Source organism: Microcaecilia unicolor, chromosome 2 (genome assembly GCF_901765095.1).
Source record: "Microcaecilia unicolor chromosome 2, aMicUni1.1, whole genome shotgun sequence".
In the NCBI taxonomy this organism is placed as follows: Eukaryota; Metazoa; Chordata; class Amphibia; order Gymnophiona; family Siphonopidae; genus Microcaecilia; species Microcaecilia unicolor.
In genome coordinates, this window is record NC_044032.1 from 77,571,482 (window position 1) to 77,595,284 (window position 23,803).

General features: G+C 47.3%; 1 protein-coding gene across 1 annotated transcript in view; it reads right to left on the reverse strand.

Annotated features, from left to right (window-relative positions):
• Positions 1 to 23,803, reverse strand: part of RICTOR (RPTOR independent companion of MTOR complex 2) — a 468,276-nt gene that overhangs the window by 59,675 nt on the left and 384,798 nt on the right. Inside the window, exons 31-32 of the mRNA XM_030193057.1 lie at positions 15,787 to 16,801; positions 6,278 to 6,455 (exon numbers count right to left, since the gene is read on the reverse strand). Coding sequence (XP_030048917.1) covers positions 6,278 to 6,455; positions 15,787 to 16,801 — 1,193 coding nt within the window. The remainder of the gene's footprint in view (positions 1 to 6,277; positions 6,456 to 15,786; positions 16,802 to 23,803) is intronic.

A 23,803-nucleotide genomic window follows, 5' to 3' on the forward strand; every position in this document is an offset into this window, starting at 1 on the left:
TAATGAGTGGAGTGGAACAGGTGGATGTGAAGCGTCTGTTCACGCGTTCCAAAAATACTAGGACTAGGGGGCATGCGATGAAACTACAGTGTAGTAAATTTAAAACAAATTGGAGAAAAGTTTTCTTCACCCAACGTATAATTAAACTCTGGAATTCGTTGCCGGAGAAAGTGGTGAAGGTGGTTAGCTTAGCAGAGTTTAAAAAGGGGTTGGACGGTTTCCTAAAGGACAAGTCCATAAACCACTACTAAATGGACTTGGGAAACATCCACAACTCCAGGAATAACATGTATAGAATGTTTGTACGTTTGGGAAGCTTGCCAGGTGCCCTTGGCCTGGATTGGCCGCTGTCGTGGACAGGATGCTGGGCTCGATGGACCCTTGGTCTTTTCCCAGTGTGGCATTACTTATGTACTTATGAGACTGTGAAAAGCCCGTGTCTTGTTTTGACTAGGACTTCTGGGGACAGGGCTGGTGAGGCCTGGGATGCTGGCCCTGGAGTAGAGGAGTGACCTAGTGGTTAGAGCACTGGTCTTGACATCCAGAGGTGGCCAGTTCAAATCCCACCGCTGCTCCTTGTGATCTTGGGGCAAGTCACTTAACCCTCCATTCCCTCAGGTACAAAATTAGATTGTGAGCCCTACAGGGACAGGAAAACACCCAGTGTATTTGAATATAATTCACCTTGAGCTACTACTGAAAAAGGTATGAGCAAACCCTAAAATAAATCTAAATTAAAAAACAAACAAACAAACAAACCCTTAGTCGCCTGAGTTGATCGAGGAGGCTGGTACCTACACCTTTGACAGTAGTACAACTGACACCTCCACCCAGACAAAAATCTTCTTGTTGAAGAAGATGCAGATACAGGATGCTGAAAAAGAGTGTAGATTGTGTCTGTATGCTTCTTACTGAGGTCAGCGACCTCCTCCACTTTCTCTCCAATCCCCTCGGCAAGGCATGTCCGCTAGTCACTCTTGAACAGCCTGTTTGATGCAATATCAAAAGTATCAAAGATGCTCCTGGTCAGGTAATGCCTGCACGCCATCTGCTTGTCGGTCAACTGGCGAAGCTCAGCAGCCTGTTCTGAAAGAAGAGCGCCTGCCAGACTATGTGTACTGTTTATCAAAGACACCAAGTACACACACTCGTGTAGGGCTGGTGGGACTGGATGTGGGCAACGAGCATTAAGGCCTGAAAAGTCTTCCTCCCAAATGAATCCAAAGTTCTGGTCTCTCGCCCCGGGGGTGCAGAGGCATGAGACTGAGAACTCTTAGTCCATTTGAAAGCGGATTCCACTACCATGGAGTGGTGAGGTAGCTGGGCCTTATCGAATATGAGAGTCTTCTGGAAACGATACTGTGTATCCACCATCTTAGGTGAGACCTGCACTGAGGGGAGATTCCCAGTTCTTCAACTGCGCATCCTTGAGGATAGGATGCAATGGCAAAGTGATCCCTTCCTTAGGAGGAGACTTATAATCCAGAACAGATAGCATCTCTGTCCTGGGCTCCTCCTCTATCTCCAACTTAAATGGATGGCCACAGCCACCTCTCTCATAAAACTGGTGAAAGAAAGCGCCTCTGGAGGAGATTTTCATCTCTCTTGAGAAGATGAGGGTTCAGATGGGATTCCATATGACTCCTCCTCCTAGAACTAATGTGGATCCTCATCTGATTCCCAAGAGCGGTCCCAATCAGACTCTTCCTCACGCTGAGCATCAGGGGATTGAGACTGCACCGACCTCTATCTAGTGAAATGATGTCCACGCTCTGAAGAGCATCAAGGTACAGTCCTTCCCTCAGACCCTGGAGAAGCTTCCTCCCCCGATGTAGGAGGGGGCACTGTATGCCCAGACCTCGACTCCAACACCTTGTGAGGCACCGGCGTCGAGGATCTGGAAGTTGAAAGCGCAACACCTCTTCGTGAAAAACTCCATTGGCTCCCTGTCAATGAACGAATAAACTTCAAAGTCCAATTACTGATTCACAAGATTACCTACGGAGAATCTCCAAGCTACATGACCAACCTAACTGACCTACCAGCTAGAAACGGATCAAAATCCTCTCGAACCTATCTCAATCTACACCTTCCCAACTGCAAAGGTCTCAAGTACAAAACGTACTATGCATCCAACTTCTCCGTTACAGGCAGCCAACTCTGGAATGCCTTACCAAGACCCATTTGAACAGTTAGCGACCATCTACCCTTCCGGAAGTTGCTAAAAACTTACCTCTTCAAACAAGCCTACCCAAATGACCAGACTTAACCTATGAACCCACTCTACTCCACTCCTACCCCTACATCCCCTGCCCATTTCACCTATCTCAACCTATTTCCTAACAACCACATCATACCTCTACTATTGCTACAGCTGTGTTTTTTCTGTGATACTATGTAATTCCATACTATGTAAGCCGCACTGAGCCTGCTACCGAGCGGGAAAGAGCGGGGTATAAATGCAACAAATAAATAACTAAATAATAAATATAGCCTCAGAGAGGACCTGGGGCTGTTCCCGCTGGGGGTGCAAGTGCCCTCGATGTCAAAGCGGCAGCTCTACGCAGCAACTGCACCAGCTCCTCTCTGAGTATGATCTGGAACCACTTATCGAAGGCAGGCATTGTCAAAGGCATGAGAGCTGGGGCAGACACAGTCTGAGATGGTGTTGGTGCCGAACCAGAGGTGGGGACCTGGCCACTCGATGACAGGCACACTGGCACCACTTCTACGAAGGGGGAGCCGACACTTCTCGGATACCGAAGACTCCTATGCCTCAGTGCTCCCGGCAACATGGGTTGAGGAAGATCGATGCTTATGCTTCTTGGGCTTCCCCAACGCACAGAGCTTTGGTCTCCCAGTGCCGATGAAGACGCCATCTAATTAGAGCTTCTCCTCAGTGTCGGGTCCAATGTCGACCGGTCTCGGGGCCTCCTAACAGCTACCAGCGTCGAGGCAGGTAGAAACCCACTGGATACTGGTGCACTTCCAGTGGATGCCAATGTCTGAGCAGCCACGGAGGTCAATGCCGACTGTGCCGAAGACAATGATCCAGCATTTGAAGAGCCAAAAAGATGCTCCATTTGAGCCAGTCGCACCCTCTGGGTTCTCACCTGCATGTGCAAACAGATGCACTTAGCATCTAGTTATCACCGAATGGTGTGATTCAATAGTAAGTAAAAGTAAGAGGAAAAGAAGGTCGCTCTGGTTCTTGAATGTAGGAGCTGAAAAGGTAAGGGAAAAGAGGTTAGCCTTCACACGTTATAAGACAACTCAGAAAGAAGACGATGGACGAGAATACCTGCATAAGCTAACAGAAGCTGGAAAAGCTGTCAGGAAAGCAAAGCAGCAAATGGAAGAAAAGATAGCTAATACGGTAAAATTGGGGGATAAAGTGAAGATAAAGTAAAGCAGGCTTCTTATTCTCACAAGTCGGCAGATGCCATTCCCGCGTTGCCCGGCCTGGCAATATTGCCACAGTAAAAATTAAAGCTCTCAGGAGCTCAAGCTGAAAGTGCCTTCCCGCCTGCCGTGTGAACGAACAGATTCAGTTTAATACAAAAGCTAAAAAACTAAATTAAAATATCGAAAAGACAACTCCAAAGGGAGGTGGGCGGGACTGTGAAAATAAGAAGAATGCTGTCCTCGGAGAATACCTGCTACAGGTAAGTATCTTCGCTTTTTACGAAAATAAGCAGGCTTGCTTATTCTCACAAGTGGGGAGTCCCTAGCATCCAGGCTCACCCAAAACAACAAACATTGGTCAATTGAGTCTCACAACGGCAAGGACTTAAACACAGATTAACCTGAAACTATATACTGAAACTATATACAGACTAGATGAGAGTGCAGCCTGGAACAGAATAAAATGGGCCTAGGAGGTTGAAGTTGGATTCTAGACCCCAAACAGATTCTGCAACACTGCCTAAACTGACTGGTGCATTGGATATCTTACTCAAGGCAGCAGGGAGATGTGAATGTGTGGACTGAAGACCACATTGCAGCCTTGCAAATCTCTTCGACGGAGGCTGACTTCAAGTGGGCTACCGACAAAGCCATGGCTCTGACATTATGAGACATGACATGACCCTTCAAAGCCAGCCCAATCTGGGCACAAGTGAAGGAAATGCAATCTGCCAGCCAACTGAATATGGTGACTTTCCCGATGGCAACCCCCATCCTTTTGGGATCAAAAGAAATAAAAAGCAGAGTGGACTGAAGAGCTTTGTCCGCTCCATGTAAAAGGCCAACGCTCTCTTGCAGTCCAAGGTGTATAAGCTTCCTGACACAGAGTGTGAGATTCAGTGCTCCCCTGCTTGTTGGTGTAATACACAGCAACCTGATTGTCTGTTTCAATTAGAATAATTTGACGGGACAGCCGACCTCTGAAAGCTTTTACAGCATTCCAGATCACTCAAAGCTCCAGGAGATTATCTGTCGATTCGTTTCCTGAACAGACCAAGCTCCTTGAGTGTGAAGCCCATCTACATCAGCTCCCCATCCCAGGAGAGATGCATCTGTCGTCAGCACCTTTTGCGGCACAGGAATTTGGAATAGAAGTCCCAAGGTCAAATTGGACCGAATTGTCCACCACTGAAGAGAGCGTACAAGCTCCGGGGACACTTGGATGATATCTTCTAGATTCCCCTGGCTTGATACCACTGAGAAGCTAGGGTCCACTGAGCAGATCTCATGTGCAGGCGTGCCATGGGTGTAAGATACACTGTGGCCTAACAATCTCAACATCTGCTGAGCTGTGACCTGCTGTAATGCCTGAACCTTGAACACTAGGGAGACAAGATTGTCTGCCTGTGTCTCCAAGAGGTAGGCTCGAACAGTCCTCATGTCGAGCAGGACTTCTATGAACTCCAATTGTTGAACTGGATGGAGATGGGTAGTTGGTAACGAACCCTAGTAGCTCCAGCACCCAAATAGATATCCGCATGGACTCCCGAGCACCATCCTCCGAAGAGCCCTTCACCAGCCAATCATCAAGATAAGGGAACACATGAACTCCCAGTCTGCGTAGCGACGCTGTGACTCCTGCTAGACACTTGGTAAAGACCCTGGGAGCAGATGCGAGGCCAAAGGGCAATACATGGTACTGAAAGGGATGTGTTCCCAGCCGAAACCGAGGATACTTCGAGTGGGTTGGAAGTATCGGGATGTGTGTATGTGCATCCTTCAAGTTCAGAGAGCATAGCCAATCGTTTTCCTGAATCATGGGAAGAAAGGTGCTCAGGGAAACAATCCCGAACTTTTCTTGGACTAGGAATTTGTTCATGGCCCTTAGGTCTAGGATGGGACGCATCCCCCCTGTCTTTTTCTGCACAAGAAGAATCCCTGCCCTTCTTCCAATGGTGGAATGGGTTCGACCGCATGGGCCTTTACAAGGGCGGACAGTTCCTCTGCAAGTACCTAATTGTGCTGAAAGCTGAAAGAATGAGCTCTTGGTGGACAATTTGGAGATTTGGAAAGCAAATTGAGGGTGTATCTGAGTTGGACTAGTTGAAGAACCCACCGGTCGGAGATTGAGAGAGGCTGAGTCAAGAGCAGAGTTCATTTAGAAGTGGTGTACCAACTTGTCTCTCCTTCCTCGGACTCACTAACAGAATTCTGTCCCCTTGACAAGTCATTCTGCCTTACCATCTGATCACAGTAGTGTTCGTTTCTCTGACTCAGTCTGTAAGCAGATTCTGCAGTCAGTCTATAAGGGGTCCTTTTACAAAGGTGGCTGAAAAATGGCCTGCGCTGGTGTAGACACATGTATTGGTCGTGCGCAGGTCCATTTTTCTGTGCATCTGCAAAAAAGGCCTTTTGTTTAGTCGAAAATGGGTGTGTGGCAAAATGAAAATTGGCGTGCATCCATTTTGGGCCTGAAACCTTATTGTCACCCATTGACTTAGTGGCAAGGTCTCACGCATTAACCAGGCGGTAATTGTCAGTGTGTGTACAATGCCGATTAGCACCCAGTTAGCACCGCCTTGGCAGAACAAAGCGGGTGTACAGGCTGTTATTTTGTAACAGTTTGCCACTCTTGAGATTAATTTGAAGACCTTTATTTTAAGCTTTCCTAGTCAATACATTCAAATAAACGGGAGTCTTCATGAACTATCAAAAAATGACTATGAATAATGCTGAAATAATTGAGAAATTGCTTACTAGTGCTTAAGTTTTTCAATCTTATTTTTGGCATTAAAACAACCTTTTTTTTTTTAGCCATTTTAAAAATAATCAAAACTAAGCAGGCCACCAAGAAAGAACACGGAATACCTACCTGGAATATTTCATTGATATCCACAGGGAGAGTAAGGCCTATGTAATCATCTGAGCTACCATATGTAGCACTGGATACCATGGACCGAACAGAGGAAGAACGCTGCAGTGTGTTTTGATTGATAGGACTTAATAAATCTTCTTTATCTAGAGAAGCATAACTTAAGGCTTTCATGAACCTATCATTAACAAAAAAAAAAAAAAAAAGAATTAGAATTCAACTTTTAATGCAAGGCACTTGCTTATAGTTCATTAAAAAAAATTATTATTCATATAAGAGGACAATTGCTAGACTTTATTAATATTTTAAACTGCAACTGTGTTTGAGCTTGTAGGGTTTGTTTGGCCTCAACAAATTTTTCAACCTTGTCTAGTGATCACCCAGTTCAATTGGTTTTCAGGATACTCAAGATAAAAATGGATGAAAATATGCACTTGTATGCAAATATATCTCAAGTACAGTCACTGTAGATATTCTGAAAACAAGATTGACTAGGCAGGTCCTGAGAACCAAGTGACAATTTCTGACCTACCCGGCATACAATTTAATTAAGTTTAAGTTTAGATTTATGTATTTAAATCTTTTTAGAGTAATTCCAAAAACTGAAGAACAATGTTGCTGCAAAAACAGAGATATACCAAACAAACCAATAGCACAATGTAACGATAAACCATCAAAATTGCAGTCATAAACGATAAACCCACACCCATCCCAACTCTCCACCATGAAATCCCGAATATGCCAGTGTCAAACATTATCAGTAGTCCCTCTTTAAACCCTTCCTTTCCTCTTCTCAAATTGTGATACCAAGTGCACAGTATCAATGGTCCTTGAGAGTCAGATGCACTAATGCATAGATCCTAATAATCATATAAGACATCAAACACTAAAAAACAGAAGGCAAAGACCATAGCATAGTCTCAAATGGCATAGGGACCAATCTCTGCGGAAGAGACGGATGAAAATAGACTTCTTGAGATGAACAAATAATCTATCTGGAACTGAGTGTCATGCACCCTATATAGATGAGATCAGTGTAATCTCGATCCTGTGGATGCAGGGCCTGCCAGACATCCTAAAGATCAAGAACCTCTAGCACCCATGGTATTCCCATTAAAGGATCTACTGGAGTTGGGCTAGATTTATCTATGAAAGGATTGTGGACAGAATTAAAATGACCTCCCAGTGTATGTGGTACAGTGTCTATCCCAGAGATCATTCTAATCAGTTTTGCAACAAACCTCTTAACAGAGATATTGGGTGCATATATGTTACACAGTAAGTATGAGCACTGGTCAATTGACACGTGAGCTAAGATGGAAATCTCCCTTCGACACCTAAACAAACTGCTTGCTTCTCAATTCGTAAGTTTTTACAAAAGAGAATTACACACCCTGCTTTCCTGTTTACTGATGACGTTGAAATGTATTCCCCCACCTATTGTCGTTTTAGTTTAGCATTTCTAGGGTGCCAATGTGAGTCTCCTGCAACACTGCTATGGAAACCTTCTTCCGGTTGACAGCCTGTGAGATTTTACTATGTTTTACTGGTGATGTAATGCTGCCTACATTCCATGAAATGACTCTAATGTTGGGCAGACTTATACGGTCTGTGCCAGAGCCGGTGGTGGGAGGCGGGACTGGTGATTGGGAGGTGGGGATAGTGCTGGGCAGACTTATATGGTCTGTGCCAGAGCCGGTGGTTGGGAGGCAGGGATAGTGCTGGGCAGACTTATATGGTCTGTGCCCTGAAGAGGACAGGTACAAATCAAGGTAGGGTATACACAAAGAGTAGCACATACGAGTTTATCTTGTTGGGCAGACTGGATGGACCGTGCAGGTCTTTTTCTGCCATCATCTACTATGTTACTATGTTATTTAACATCTACATAGTTAGAAAACTTAAGATAGCATTCAGGTAGCATAAATAAAGGAGGATGCCCCAGTCACATATCCTCGCTCCTCCCAAAGAGCAAGAAAGCGAATGCTACATACCTGTAGAAGGTATTCTCCGAGGACAGCAGGCTGATTGTTCTCACTGATGGGTTGACGTCCTCGGCAGCCCCCTCCATCGGAAAGTTTACTAGCAAAGGCCTTTGCTAGTCCTCGCGCGCCCATGCGCACCGCGCATGCGCGGCCGTCTTCCCGCCCGAAACCGGCTCGAGCCGGCCAGTCCAGTATGTAGCAAGACAATACACTTCAAGGGAAGACTCAACTCCAAAGGGGAGGCGGGCGGGTTTGTGAGAACAATCAGCCTGCTGTCCTCGGAGAATACCTTCTACAGGTATGTAGCATTCGCTTTCTCCGAGGACAAGCAGGCTGCTTGTTCTCACTGATGGGGTATCCCTAGCCCCCAGGCTCACTCAAAACAACAACCATGGTCAATTGGGCCTCGCAACGGCGAGGACAAACTGAGATTGACCTAAAAAATTTACCAACTAACTGAGAGTGCAGCCTGGAACAGAACAAACAGGGCCCTCGGGGGGTGGAGTTGGATCCTAAAGCCCAAACAGGTTCTGAAGAACTGACTGCCCGAACCGACTGTCGCGTCGGGTATCCTGCTGCAGGCAGTAATGAGATGTGAATGTGTGGACAGATGACCACGTCGCAGCTTTGCAAATTTCTTCAATGGAGGCTGACTTCAAGTGGGCTACCGACGCAGCCATGGCTCTAACATTATGAGGCGTGACATGACCCTCAAGAGCCAGCCCCGCCTGGGCGTAAGTGAAGGAAATGCAATCTGCTAGCCAATTGGATATGGTGCGTTTCCCTACAGCCACTCCCCTCCTATTGGGATCAAAAGAAACAAACAATTGGGCGGACTGTCTGTGGGGCTGTGTCCGCTCCAGGTAGAAGGCCAATGCTCTCTTGCAGTCCAATGTGTGCAGCTGACGTTCAGCAGGGCAGGAATGAGGACGGGGAAAGAATGTTGGCAAGACAATTGACTGGTTCAGATGGAACTCCGACACGACCTTTGGCAGGAACTTAGGGTGAGTGCGGAGGACTACTCTGTTATGATGAAATTTGGTGTAAGGAGCCTGGGCTACCAGGGCCTGAAGCTCACTGACTCTACGAGCTGAAGTAACTGCCACCAAGAAAATGACCTTCCAAGTCAAGTACTTCAGATGGCAGGAATTCAGTGGCTCGAAAGGAGGTTTCATCAGCTGGGTGAGAACGACATTGAGATCCCATGACACTGTAGGAGGCTTGACAGGGGGCTTTGACAAAAGCAAGCCTCTCATGAAGCGAACAACTAAAGGCTGTCCTGAGATCGGCTTACCTTCCACATGATAATGGTAAGCACTGATTGCACTAAGGTGAACCCTTACAGAGTTGGTCTTGAGACCAGACTCAGACAAGTGCAGAAGGTATTCAAGCAGGGTCTATGTAGGACAAGAGCGAGGATCTAGGGCCTTGCTGTCACACCAGACGGCAAACCTCCTCCAATGGAAGAAGTAACTTCTCTTAGTGGCATCTTTCCTGGAAGCCAGCAAGATGCGGGAGACACCCTCTGACAGACCCAAAGAGGCAAAGTCTACGCCCTCAACATCCAGGCCGTAAGAGCCAGCGACTGGAGGCTGGGATGCAGAAGTGCCCCTTCGTCCTGTGTGATGAGGGTCGGAAAACACTCCAATCTCCACGGTTCTTCGGAGGACAACTCCAGAAGAAGAGGGAACCAGATCTGACGCGGCCAAAAAGGAGCAATCAGAATCATGGTGCCTTGGTCTTGCTTGAGTTTCAACAAAGTCTTCCCCACCAGAGGTATGGGAGGATAAGCATACAGCAGACCCTCCCCCCAGTCCAGGAGGAAGGCATCCGATGCCAGTCTGCCGTGGGCCTGAAGCCTGGAACAGAACTGAGGGACTTTGTGGTTCACTCGAGATGCGAAGAGATCTACCAAGGGGGTGCCCCACACCTGGAAGATCTGTCGTACCACACGGGAATTGAGCGACCACTCGTGAGGTTGCATAATCCTGCTCAACCTGTCGGCCAGACTGTTGTTTACGCCTGCCAGATATGTGGCTTGGAGCACCATGTCGTGACGGCGAGCCCAGAGCCACATGCTGACGGCTTCCTGACACAGGGGGCGAGATCCGGTGCCCCCCTGCTTGTTGACATAGTACATGGCAACCTGGTTGTCTGTCTGAATTTGGATAATTTGGTGGGACAGCCGATCTCTGAAAGCCTTCAGAGCGTTCCAGATCGCTCGTAACTCCAGAAGATTGATCTGCAGATCGCGTTCCTGGAGGGACCAGCTTCCTTGGGTGTGAAGCCCATCGACATGAGCTCCCCATCCCAGGAGGGACGCATCCGTGGTCAGCACCTTTTGTGGCTGAAGAATTTGGAAGGGACGTCCCAGAGTCAAATTGGAGCAAATCGTCCACCAATATAGGGATTTGAGAAAACTCGTGGACAGGTGGATCACGTCCTCTAGACCCCCGGCGGCCTGATACCACTGGGAGGCTAGGGTCCATTGAGCAGATCTCATGTGAAGGCGGGCCATGGGAGTCACATGAACTGTGGAGGCCATGTGGCCCAGCAATCTCAACATCTGCCGAGCTGTGATCTGCTGGGATGCTCGCACCCGCGAGACGAGGGACAACAAGTTGTTGGCCCTCGTCTCTGGAAGATAGGCGCGAGCCGTCCGAGAATCCAGCAGAGCTCCTATGAATTCGAGTCTCTGCATTGGGAGAAGATGGGACTTTGGATAATTTATCACAAACCCCAGTAGCTCCAGTAGGCGAATAGTCATCTGCATGGACTGCAGGGCTCCTGCCTCGGATGTGTTCTTCACCAGCCAATCGTCGAGATATGGGAACACATGCACCCCCAGCCTGCGAAGTGCCGCTGCTACCACAGCTAGGCACTTTGTGAACACCCTGGGCGCAGAGGCGAGCCCAAAGGGTAGCACACAGTACTGGAAGTGGCGTGTGCCCAGCTGAAATCGCAGATACTGTCTGTGAGCTGGCAGTATCGGGATGTGAGTGTAGGCATCCTTCAAGTCCAGAGAGCATAGCCAATCGTTTTGCTGAATCATGGGGAGGAGGGTGCCCAGGGAAAGCATCCTGAACTTTTCTTTTACGAGATATTTGTTCAGGGCCCTTAGGTCTAGGATGGGACGCATCCCCCCTGTTTTCTTTTCCACAAGGAAGTACCTGGAATAGAATCCCAGCCCTTCCTGCCCGGATGGCACGGGCTCGACCGCATTGGCGCTGAGAAGGGCGGAGAGTTCCTCTGCAAGTACCTGCTTGTGCTGGAAGCTGTAAGACTGAGCTCCCGGTGGACAATTTGGAGGTTTTGAGGCCAAATTGAGGGTGTATCCCTGCCGGACTATTTGCAGAACCCACTGATCGGAGGTTATGAGAGGCCACCTTTGGTGAAAAGCTATCAACCTCCCTCCGACCGGCAGGTCGCCCGGCACTGACACTGGGATGTCGGCTATGCTCTGCTGGAGCCAGTCAAAAGCTCGCCCCTTGCTTTTGCTGGGGAGCCGCGGGGCCTTGCTGAGGCGCACGCTGCTGACGAGAGCGAGCGCGCTGGGGCTTAGCCTGGGCCGCAGGCTGTCGGGAAGGAGGATTGTACCTACGCTTACCAGAAGCATAGGGACCAGTCTTCCTTCCCCCGAAAAATCTTCTACCTGTAGAGGTAGAGGCTGAAGGCTGCCGGCGGGAGAACTTGTCGAATGCGGTGTCCCGCTGGTGGAGAGACTCTACCACCTGCTCGACTTTTTCCCCAAAAATGTTGTCCGCACGGCAAGGCGAGTCCGCAATCCGCTGCTGGAGTCTATTCTCCAGGTCGGCGGCACGCAGCCATGAGAGCCTGCGCATCACCACACCTTGAGCAGCGGCCCTGGACGCAACATCAAAAGTGTCATAAACTCCTCTGGCCAGGAATTTTCTGCACGCCTTCAGCTGCCTGACCACCTCCTGAAAAGGCTTGGCTTGCTCCGGGGGAAGAGCATCAACCAAGCCCGCCAACTGCCGCACATTGTTCCGCATGTGTATGCTCGTGTAGAGCTGGTAAGACTGGATCTTGGCCACGAGCATAGAAGAATGGTAGGCCTTCCTCCCAAAGGAGTCTAAGGTTCTAGGGTCTTTGCCCGGGGGCGCCGAAGCATGCTCCCTAGAACTCTTAGCTTTCTTTAGGGCCAAATCCACAACTCCAGAGTCATGAGGCAACTGAGTGCGCATCAGCTCTGGGTCCCCATGGATCCGGTACTGGGACTCGATCTTCTTGGGAATGTGGGGATTACTTAATGGCTTGGTCCAGTTCGCAAGCAATGTCTTTTTCAGGACATGGTGCAAGGGAACGGTGGATGCTTCCTTAGGTGGAGAAGGATAGTCCAGGAGCTCAAACATTTCAGCCCTGGGCTCGTCCTCCACAACCACCGGGAAGGGGATGGCCGTAGACATCTCCCGGACAAAGGAAGCGAAAGACAGACTCTCAGGAGGAGAAAGCTGCCTTTCAGGAGAGGGAGTGGGATCAGAAGGAAGACCCTCAGACTCCTCGTCAGAGAAGTATCTGGGGTCTTCTTCGTCCTCCCACGAGGCCTCACCCTCGGTGTCAGACACAAGTTCACGGACCTGTGTCTGCAACCTCGCCCGGCTTGACTCCGTGGAGCCACGTCCACGATGGGGGCGTCGAGAGGTAGACTCCCTCGCCCGCATCGGCGAAGCTCCCTCCGCCGACGTAGTCGGGGAGCCTTCCTGGGAGGTGGCCGCGGTCGGCACCGCACGCGGTACCGACGTCGGGGACCTCAACCTGGGCGATGGACCAGCCGGCGCCACGCTCGACGGTACCGGAGGCGCAAGCACCGCCGGTACCGGAGGGGTAGGGCGCAACAGCTCTCCCAGAATCTCTGGGAGAACGGCCCGGAGGCTCTCGTTCAGAGTGGCTGCAGAAAAAGGCTGAGAGGTCGATGCAGGCGTCGACGTCAGAACCTGTTCCGGGCGAGGAGGCTGTTCCGGGCTGTCCAGAGTGGAGCGCATCGACACCTCCTGAACAGAGGGTGAGCGGTCCTCTCGGTGCCGATGCCTGCTGGGTGCCGAATCCCTCGGCGACCCAGAGCTCTCGGTGCCGACATGGGGAGGAGACCGGTGTCAATGCTTCTTCGACTTCTTCCGAAGCATGTCACCGGAGCTCCCCGGCACCGACGAGGAGGACGTAGAATCCATCCGTCGCTTCCTCGGGGCCGAGACCGAAGAGGGTCGATCCCGGGGGGGCTGTACCGCAGGAGCCCTCAGGGTAGGAGGAGACCCACCCGAAGGCTCACCGCCACCAGCAGGGGAATGGACAGCCCTCACCTGCACTCCTGACGATGCACCTCCGTCCGACGACATCAGCAGACGAAGTCTCGGTACCACCGACGTCGATGCAGTCGCCCGATGCCTCAGCGCCGATGCAGAGGTCCGATGCCTCGATGCAGTCGATGGAGCGGCAGCCAAGGAAGATGGTCCGGACGCTGACGACGTCGATGCACTCGATGCCTCCGGTGCCGATGTCGACGAAGAGCCCGAGAACAAAACGTTCCACTGGGCTAATCTCGCTACCTGAGTCCGCCTTTGTAACAGGGAACACAGACTGCAGTTCTGAGGGCGGTGCTGGGCCCCTAGACACTGAAGACACGCAGAGTGCCTATCAGTGAGCGAGATTACCCGGGCGCACTGGGTGCACTTCTTGAAGCCGCTGGAAGGCTTCGATGTCATGGGCGGAAAAATCACGCCGGCGAAATCAAAGGCCGAAATGGCGAAAATTGAAGCACCAAAATTTAAAGGGAGAAAAATCTCGACCGAGGCCAAACTAGGCCTACCCCGACAACGAAAGAAAACTTACGGGGCAAAAGTTGAGAAAATTACGGGAAGGGCAGAAAACCCGAAAGGGTCTTCCGGAACACTTCCGGAGCGCTTCCCGAACTTTTTTTAAAGAAAAACAAGGAAAAAACACGTCGAAAAGGACGCGCGAGGTCGACTCTCTGGGGCACGAACGGCGTAACACGACCGTACCGAGCTCGGACGAAAGAAGACTGGCCGGCTCGAGCCGGTTTCGGGCGGGAAGACGGCCGCACATGCGCGGTGCGCATGGGCGCGCGAGGACTAGCAAAGGCCTTTGCTAGTAAACTTTCCGATGGAGGGGGCTGCCGAGGACGTCAACCCATCAGTGAGAACAAGCAGCCTGCTTGTCCTCGGAGAATACAGTTAAATTCCCAATATTGTCACACAGCACAAAATGTAAAAAAGCATTTAGTGACCCCGTGTCTGACCCTACTTTCCATAGCCTACCAACCTAAACCCCACCAACTGAACCATCCCTGCTAAATACCCAAACTTGCTTTCCCCCTTACCTCCTCCCCTGTTAACCAATTTTCCCTGCTCGAGGAAGATAAATACCTATCCCTGTCTCCTATTTTACCCCCTTCCTAAAGTATCTCCACGACACCACAACAGGTGAGGAGGTCTAAATCCGGCGACCCTAACCCATCACCCGCTCCACATATTAAAAAAAAAAGTGCAAAAAGGAAATGTATACTCCAAAGAAACATTAAAAGAATTAACAATCTGTGGCAGCCAACTCTTGCCCTGCAGGATCTTTGAAAAATCTGACTACTCAGGACACATCTCTCCTGAAGTGCTTTGAATACTAGATACACAAATAAATGTACACAAATTCAGGGTGTATCCAAATGTATACATGAATCAACCAGATAGCCATAACTTTAATCACATGATTAATTGCAATTATAAATTTTAATCAAAATGCAGCCCTAAATAATAAAAAGTAATGAAAATAAAAGAAATGCAAAACAGAAATTGACAAATTACACATTAAAGAATCTACTGCATGCAGAATAGCTATAAACAGCCTTACAGTTTTCACAGCCTACTAAAGAAATAAAGCCCTACTTTTTAAATTTTATATACTATCTTTCTTACTAACCCTCCCCCCACTCTCAAACACAGTTGACAGTTACATTCTATTTCAATTTATGTTTTACAACAATGAATAGGGAAGCCTTCTAGTAATTTCAGAATTTACTGAAGGACTAAAGGAGAGGACTGGGGAGGTAGCTACTGTACCTTTAACTGTACAATGGTAACACTGAACACTACTACATGGTCAAAGTGAATTATGGTCTGGTGTACCATACTTTATTCGTTTTAGCTTGAAATCTAAGAATGAAATAATCTCATGTGTAACCACGTAATTACATTTTGAGCATCATCTTATTTTTATTCTAGTTCTTCACTAATGAAAGCAGCTGGGCAGCGAATCAATATATTACAATACCTGTACAATAATTTCACAACAAAGTATAAAATGTATCTCAAAGATGAGAGCATACGTTGTACTAATTGAAAAAAAAAAAAAAAAAGAATATCCAATATATAGATGCTTATTTTTAAAAACGCAATTTTCAGTGTCTTCTAAATATCACAGTTAAAAAAATAGTTCTAAACTTTAAAATCTGACTTGCAGAACTGAATTTGAATAAGTAATATTCAGACTTCATACCTGCTTGGTGTTAGTCTGGAATCCAAGCTACCAGTTTTCATGGTGATGGTGTCAGTAAAAAGCACATCCTTGGCTGGAGATGCCAACGCTTCAGAGTGCGATAATGAAGGATGCATCCGCTGCTGCTGCAGTCTTTTCAGTGTAGCATAGCCAAGAGCATCTCGAGAACTTGTATAGCTAAAGTTATAATCTGCTAGGCTTTTAAGTGCAGCAACAGAAGGTGCTTTAAGGGACTGAGCTCTTCGTGGAAGTGTATGAGACAACCCAGGTGGCACTAAGGACATAGAGTTTGATTTTGAAAGAGGCAAGTGATTGGACTGTGGTACTGAAGAGTAGCTCATCTTTACAGTTTTAGCACTTACCACAGTACTTAAACTCCCACAATCAGTGTCCAGATTTGTAGTGTCCATGTTCACTGTCTCCCTTGATGGACTTGAGCTCATTGAGCTTATACCACTTGTTGTGGTGTCAGTATTAAAACTTAGGCTACGACATTTGAAGGGAGCGTTTGTTGAAACATCTCCAATCAGCTTATCTCTGCTTGTATTTTCCCTATGATTTTCAGTTCCCAAGTTCTTTGACAACTTTATATCATGTTCCCCAATACTAGGAGTGCTACCTGTATCAATGGAATGCTTGATCCCCACAAAGGATGTTTCTAATTGAAGTGTATGAATCTTTGGAACCTTGGGAACAAAGGAAAATGTGTCGACTGGACTCAAGTTTGTATCATTACAGGGCTCAGTCACTGTACGATTCCGTCTCAAACCTAACCTGCTGTCAGACGGCAGTTTGCCTCCTTTGGGATCATTGTTACTACGAAGCTTCTTAGTGGACAGAGTAAGTGAATTTAAGAAACTATTTCTGACAAATTTAGTAGAGGTCAGAAGTGTAAAGGGGCTGCGATCCTTGTCCTTTATGGGTTTGTCATAAAACATTTGCCCCTCTTCTTCAAGAAAGGAAAAAGGGCCGGGAGAACTGCTACTATACCTCTCATCTTCTATAATAAACATACCTGAAAAGTAAAAAAAAAAAGAGAAAGAAAAAGAGGCCTCTTATGACAATGCTTCCAGACATCAAAATAGACTAGCAAGACTTCACAACTTTCACAAACACTCTCTCTCTTACTTTAAGAGTGTAGTTTGTAGAGATTAAATAATTTTTACAAACTAGACACCCTGTAATTCTATAATCTTAGTGCCTAAATATAAGCACCATTTATGTACTAAGATTACAGAAAACTAGCACTTACATGCATGAATGCAACAATCATGCTTGTGTTGGTTAACTGCTAAGCGGTATTCTACAAGCAGCATATAACTGCAAGGAGGTGTACACATCTACTATAATAAAAAGCAACCTCAACGTTCTGAGGACACTGACGTCACTTAAGTCAGTCAGTCTCCCAGAACAGTTCGTGGATTCATGGTGGTGAAGCCACCCCACTGACCCGTGCCCCGCCCTCGTGTCAAACGTCATGACGTCGAGGACAGGAAAAAAAAAACTCAACTAAACAAACGGTTCGCACCCACGCAGGGGGAGGAGGAGTAGGTACAAAGCTCCGGAGTGCAAATGACTCCGGAGACCACTGTTCCCACATCCAACACCCCCCACCCCCCAAACCTCAAAAAATACAAGCCCCGCCCACAGATTCGTAGACCCCCCCCCCTAAAGCTGCAGCTGAACACAAGGACCTCCAGCACCCCCCCCGCAACAACCCCCTCCTGAGACACCCACCTTCGCGTTGCTTTGCCGGCGGGGGACCCGAAACCCCGCCAGCACAAGCCCTGTCTGCTCACTACGGCGTCATCTTCGGTGTTCCTAGCCTGTGGAGGCAGGGCTTCTGTGCGTCTGACGTCCTGCACGTGCATGACGTCAGACACACAGAACTCCGCCCTGCACAGCTACCAACGCCGACGATGACGCCGTAGTCAGCACACAGGACTTGTGGTGGTGGGGTTCCGGGTCCCCTGCTGCCAAACCAACGCGAAGGTGGGTGCGATGGGCACGGTGGGTCGGATGGCTGCGGCCGGATGCATCGCCGTGGGTGGGATGGTGCCGGGAGGGGGGGGGGCATCGCACCTCACAGGCAACTGCTAAATGAGGAAAACCTTGCTAGCGCCCGTTTCATTTGTGTCAGAAACGGGCCTTTTTTACTAGTAAGAACATAATAGCAATAATGGGTCAGTACCATTGGTACATCCAGTTCAGTATCCTTTTGCTAACAGCGGCCAATCTAGGTCACAAGTACCTGGCAGATGGTCAAGTAGTAGCAAAATTCCATGCTACCAATCCCAGGACAAGCAATGGCTTCCCCATGTCTATCTCAATAGCAGCCTATGGACTTTTCTTCCAGGAACTTGTCTAAACCTTTTTTAAACACAGATACGCTAACCGCTGTTACCACATCCTCCAAAAACGACTTCTAGCACTTAACTATTTGTTGAGTGAAAAACATATTTCCTCCTATTTGTTTAAAAGTATTTCCATGTAACCTCATTGAGTGTTTCCTAGTCTTTGTACTTTAAATCGATTCATTTCTACTTGTTCTACACCACTCAGGATTTTGTAGACCTCAATCATATCTCCCCTCAGCCATCTCTTTTCCAAGCTGAAGAGCCCTAACCTTTTTAGCCTTTCTTCATATGGGAGGCGTTCCATCACCTTTATCATTTTGGTCGTTTTTAAAAAACCTTTTCTAATTCCACTATATCTTTTTTGAGATATGGCGACCAGAATTGAACAAACAAAAAAGAAGGGAAGCACAAGCCTTTGCACACAAAACCAGAAGTACAAACAGCAAAGGTGACACAAAAGTCCAGCAAATGAATGGTGTAGTATTCTAGAATAACTTATTGCACTACACAATTCATTTGATGGACTTTTGAGTCACCTTTGCTGACCAGAATTGAACACAACTCCCAAGGTGATGTCGTACCATGGAGCGATAGTGACATTATAATATTCTTGGTCTTATTTACTACCTCTTTCCTAATAATTCCTAGTGTCCTGTTTGCTTTTTGGCTGCTGCCTCACACTGGGCTAAAGATTTCAATGTAATGTCTACAAAGACACCTAGATCTTTTTCTTGGGTGCTGACTTCCGAGGTGGACCTTAGCATCGGGTAACTATGATTTGGATTATTCTAAGATTTTGTGCACATTAAATTTCATCTGCCACTGGGCAAGTGTCCCACATATAACTTACAGAATATGGAGAAATTATGTCTCACCTTCTAATTTTCTTTCTTTTAGTGCCATCACACCAGTCCATAACCTGTGGGTTATGCCCATCGACCAGTGGATGGAGACAGAGAAATAAAGAAGTCCTGTGTGATTTGCCTATAAGAGTACTGTGGAGCATGATGTCATCAGTAACTTGAAAGACAAAGCAATGGAGCAAATGATTTCTTCTTTCAAGTAATTATCATACCAAGCCTACAACTTCAGCCACAAGGAAGTCCCTAAAGGGGAAAATGAGGGGGACTCCTTAAAATATTCCTTAACATATTTTTCTCATGTGAAGATGTCTTTATTTATTCTGAGAGGAAGGTTAGGTCTCCTTTAAATAGTACCTCCTGACTTAGTGGCTGAATTGGTGTGTTCAGTCCAGAACCTGAAAGGTGTAGCTTCTGAGATACTAGAGAGGGAATCTGGACTGGTATGGTACAATTAAAGGAAAGACCGTTAGTAGGAAAGACCTAATTTCTCCTCTCTTAGTGCTCTCACCAGAGCAGTCCAGAAGCTGTGCTGCAACTTCTATCCCAAAGAAAACGTGTGAATGCAAAATGAAACATTGATATGTTCAAATAGTATAGACATATCAGAAGCTCTCCTGGGAACTGCATCTGTGATAGAGAAACATGCTGGTGAAGAAGTTAGCAAACCTCATAAGCACTACTATATAAAAATAGTATGAGGCAAATTTTGCTCTTCCTAGAAGAAACACACAGAAAAAGGAAGATAATAGGATAGAAAGGAAAAATTGTAATGATAGCCTTCCTTTTCAAGTAGGAAAACAAAGGAAGTTGAAGGCATTAAACCATTTGGAAAAAGATGTTTGAACAGAGAAAAACAGATGGTTCTTGCATGCAAAAAAGAACGTAACAGGAAGACCCTCTAGAGGATGAGAAGTTTGCCATGACCTTCACCAAATGTTTAAAACAGACGCTGCAAACATCCTACAGTTTTTTTTTAGATAGGAGAAAAGTGCATACATACAGAAGCTATTGCAATATTCTAAAAGAAAATTCACATGAAGATTGAAAAGTAGAAAAACTTCCAAATTACAGTGAAAGATGTACTGAGAAGAACCTGCATGTAACTGGAGAGGAATTCATCCTCTATAAATCAAGGATGGTAAGGAAACACTCACATGCTCCGATGCTCAGTTCCCCGCACTGTTCCAAACAGCACCGTAAAAATACTGCCAGAACAGCGCGGGAAAAGAATTCCCTAATAATCAATGCTAATAATATACAAATTTAGGTGCGTTGTCAGCGGTGATCATTAGTGACTTCTGTGGGAGGACTGTGCCTGGACATGCGCTCAACAGCTCAGGCACAATCCTCCCACAGAAAAAGTCTGAAAGGTCCGGGCTTCTCCCGCAGACCCTACTCCTCCAAACACCTGAGGGCCTGGAGGTCTGGTGGACCCCCAGACTCCCATAGATATAAACTCCTTCCAAAATAATACAAACCTGGTGGCCCAGTGGGATCCTTGCCCAGGACCCTAACCTGACCACTCCCCCATCGCAGGCTAGCCCTGGTGGTCTAGTGGTAGCCCAACCTCCACCTACCTTCTAGAAGGAGAGACTAGCACTTCCTCCCTGATCCTGTAGGTACTTCCTCAAAATGGCAGTGTAATGCACTGGATGGGGCTTTACCATATAAGGAATAAACTCCCTTATTTGGTAGTTAAGCCCCACTGAGTGAAACCCAGGACTAGCAATCCCTTCCTTCAACTGTGGGTGCCTCCTGAAAATGGCAGCGCCATGCACTGGCATCCTGGGATGCACTGGGCAGGACTTAACTACCATACAAGTCATTAACTCCCTTATTTGGTAGCTAAGCCCCGCCCACTGCATCCCATGATGCACCGGGTAGGGCGCCGCCATTTTGAGGAGGTGCTCGAAGGAGAAAGGGAGTGCTAGTCCCTTCTCCTTCTAGAAGGTAGGAGGGGGTTGTGGGGGGCACTGCTTGACCACCAGGCTATCCTGCAGTGGGGGAAGGTTGTATTTAATTTCAGGGTGGGGGGATTATGTGTTTGGGGGGGATGGGGGGGTCTGGAGGTCCACTGGTCCTCCAGGCCCTTACATGTTTAGTGGGGTCTGGGGTCCACTGGAATACCAGGGCTGTGACAGCAGTCTCTCCTATTCCTCCTCTGCTCGGCACAACCTAAATGCCAGCTCCAAGCTGGCGAAGGGTTTGCTGCTGGAGGTGCACTCTTGTTTGATACACTGTCTGCTGAGTATTGGGGAGGAATATGAAATGAGCTGTTTAGCAAGCATTTGTACGCTGTTTGCGTTCACAGCCAGCAAGCTCATTGTTTCACGCACTTACCGGCTCTGAGAATTCCACAAAAGAAAATGCGGGCGCTAGTCCAGCGGTAACGGCCTCTAACACCTACATTTGCTACTGAGCATAGGGGCGAAAGAGTCAGGAAGGAAGACCTATGGCCCACATTTTACCAGCCCTATTTGGATGTAGTATGTGTAAAAAACAGCACTTAAATATTTATCTTGCATAAATATCGACGTCCCCATTTTACAAAGCACAGGGTATGCACATATTAGATCTAAGTACATGTGAATGTCAAGGTCAAATGCCTTGAAGGTCAAACACAGAGTTTTAAATTTAGCTCTCTACTGTTCTGGTAGCCAGTGAAGTTTATGCAAAAATGGTGTGATGTGGTCACATCGCTTTCGTTTTGATGAAGCATTCTGAATCAATTGGAGCTGGTGCAAACCCTTTGTAGTCAGAGCATTACAATAATCCAATCTTGATGTTATCATGGCATGCACAACTGAGACAAGCCTTGTCGTCTCAATGTAAGGAGACAGGGCAGCATAGTCGTCACAAGTGATAGAAACTGGTCTTCAAGGCGGCTTGGATTTGGGAGATCAGAATAAATATTGAATCAAGCTGTATTCCAAAGTTCCTGACTTGTGACTTGAGCGGCAGTTCATATTTCCCAAAAGAGATTTTGATTATCAGGTATATCCCCACTTGTGTAAGGAACCCATAGAAGCTCAGTTTTACTTGGGTTCAGGCAAAATTTGTTGTGAACCAAAATATTCATATTTGATTCAGCCCCCAAATATGTTATTCATATTCGGCCGAATAGGGATTTAAATTTGAATATAATAATCCGGGGTTTTACTGTGCTAAATATTACTGACAAACACTTGATCTCTGATCTCATGTTGCTTCTTACATAGCAACCTAGTAGATGACGGCAGAAAAAGACCTGCACGGTCCATCGAGTCTGCCCAACAAGATAAACTCATATGTGCTACTTTCTGTGTATACCTTACCTTGATTTGTATCTGTCATTTTCAGGGCACAGACCATAGAAGTCTGCCCAGCACTACCCCTGCCTCCCAACCACCGGCTCTGCCAACCAATCTCAGCTAAGATTCTGAGGATCCATTCCTTCTGAACAGGATTCCTCTATGTTTATCCCACGCATGTTTGAACTCCGTTACCGTTTTCATCTCAACCACCTCCTGCGGGAGGGCATTCCAAGCATCCACCACTCTCTCTGTGAAAAAATACTTCCTGACATTTTTCTTGAATCTGCCCCCCTTCAATCTCATTTCATGCCCTCTAGTTCTACCGCCTTCCCATCTCCGGAAAAGGTTCATTTGCGGATTAATACCTTTCAAATATTTGAACCCCTGTTTCTCCTTTCCTCCAGGGTATACATGTTCAGGTCAGCAAGTCTCTCCTCATACGTCTTGCAATGCAAATCCCATACCATTCTCGTAGCTTTTCTTTGCACCGCCTCAATTCTTTTTACATCCTTAGCAAGATACGGCCTCCAAAACTGAACACAATACTCCAGGTGGGGCCTCACGAATGACTTATACAGGGGCATCAACATCTCCTTTTTTCTGCTGGTCACACCTCTCTCTATAACGCCTAGCAACCTTCCAGCTACGGCCACCGCCTTGTCACACTGTTTTGTCGTCTTCAGATCCTCGGATACTATCACCCCAAGATCCCTCTCCCCGTCCATACCTATCAGACTCTCACCGCCTAACACATACGTCTCCCAAGGATTTCTACTGCCTAAGTGCATCACTTTGCATTTCTTCACATTGAATTCTAATTGCCAAACCTTAGACCATACTTCTAGCTTCCACAGATCCTTTTTCATGTTTTCCACTCCCTTCCGGGTGTCCACTGTTACAAATCTTAGTATCATCCGCAAAAAGGCAAACTTTACCTTCTAACCCTTCGGCAATGTCACTCACAAATATATTGAACAGAATTGGCCCCAGCACCGATCCCTGAGGCACTCCACTACTCACCTTTCCCTCATCCGAGCAAATTCCATTAACCACCACCCTCTGGCGTCTGTCCGTCAACCAGTTCCTAGTCCAGTTCACCACTTTGGGTCCTATCTTCAGCCTGTCCAGTTTATTTAAGAGCCTCCTGTGGGGAACCGTGTCAAAAGCTTTGCTGAAATCTAAGTAGATTATATCTATAGCACATCCACGATTCAATTCTCCAGTCACCCAATCAAAGAATTCAATGAGATTCGTTTGGCACGATTTACCTTTGGTAAAACCATGTTTGTCTCGGATCTTGCAACTTAATGGCTTCCAGGAAATTCACTATCTTTTCCTTCAGCATCGCTTCCATTACTTTTCCAATAACCGAAGTGAGGCTTATCGGCCTGTAGTTTGCAGCTTCTTCCCTATCACCACTTTTGTGAAGAGGGACCACATCCGCCATTCTCCAATCCCTCAGAACCTCTCCCGTCTCCAAGAATTTATTAAACAAAGCTTTAAG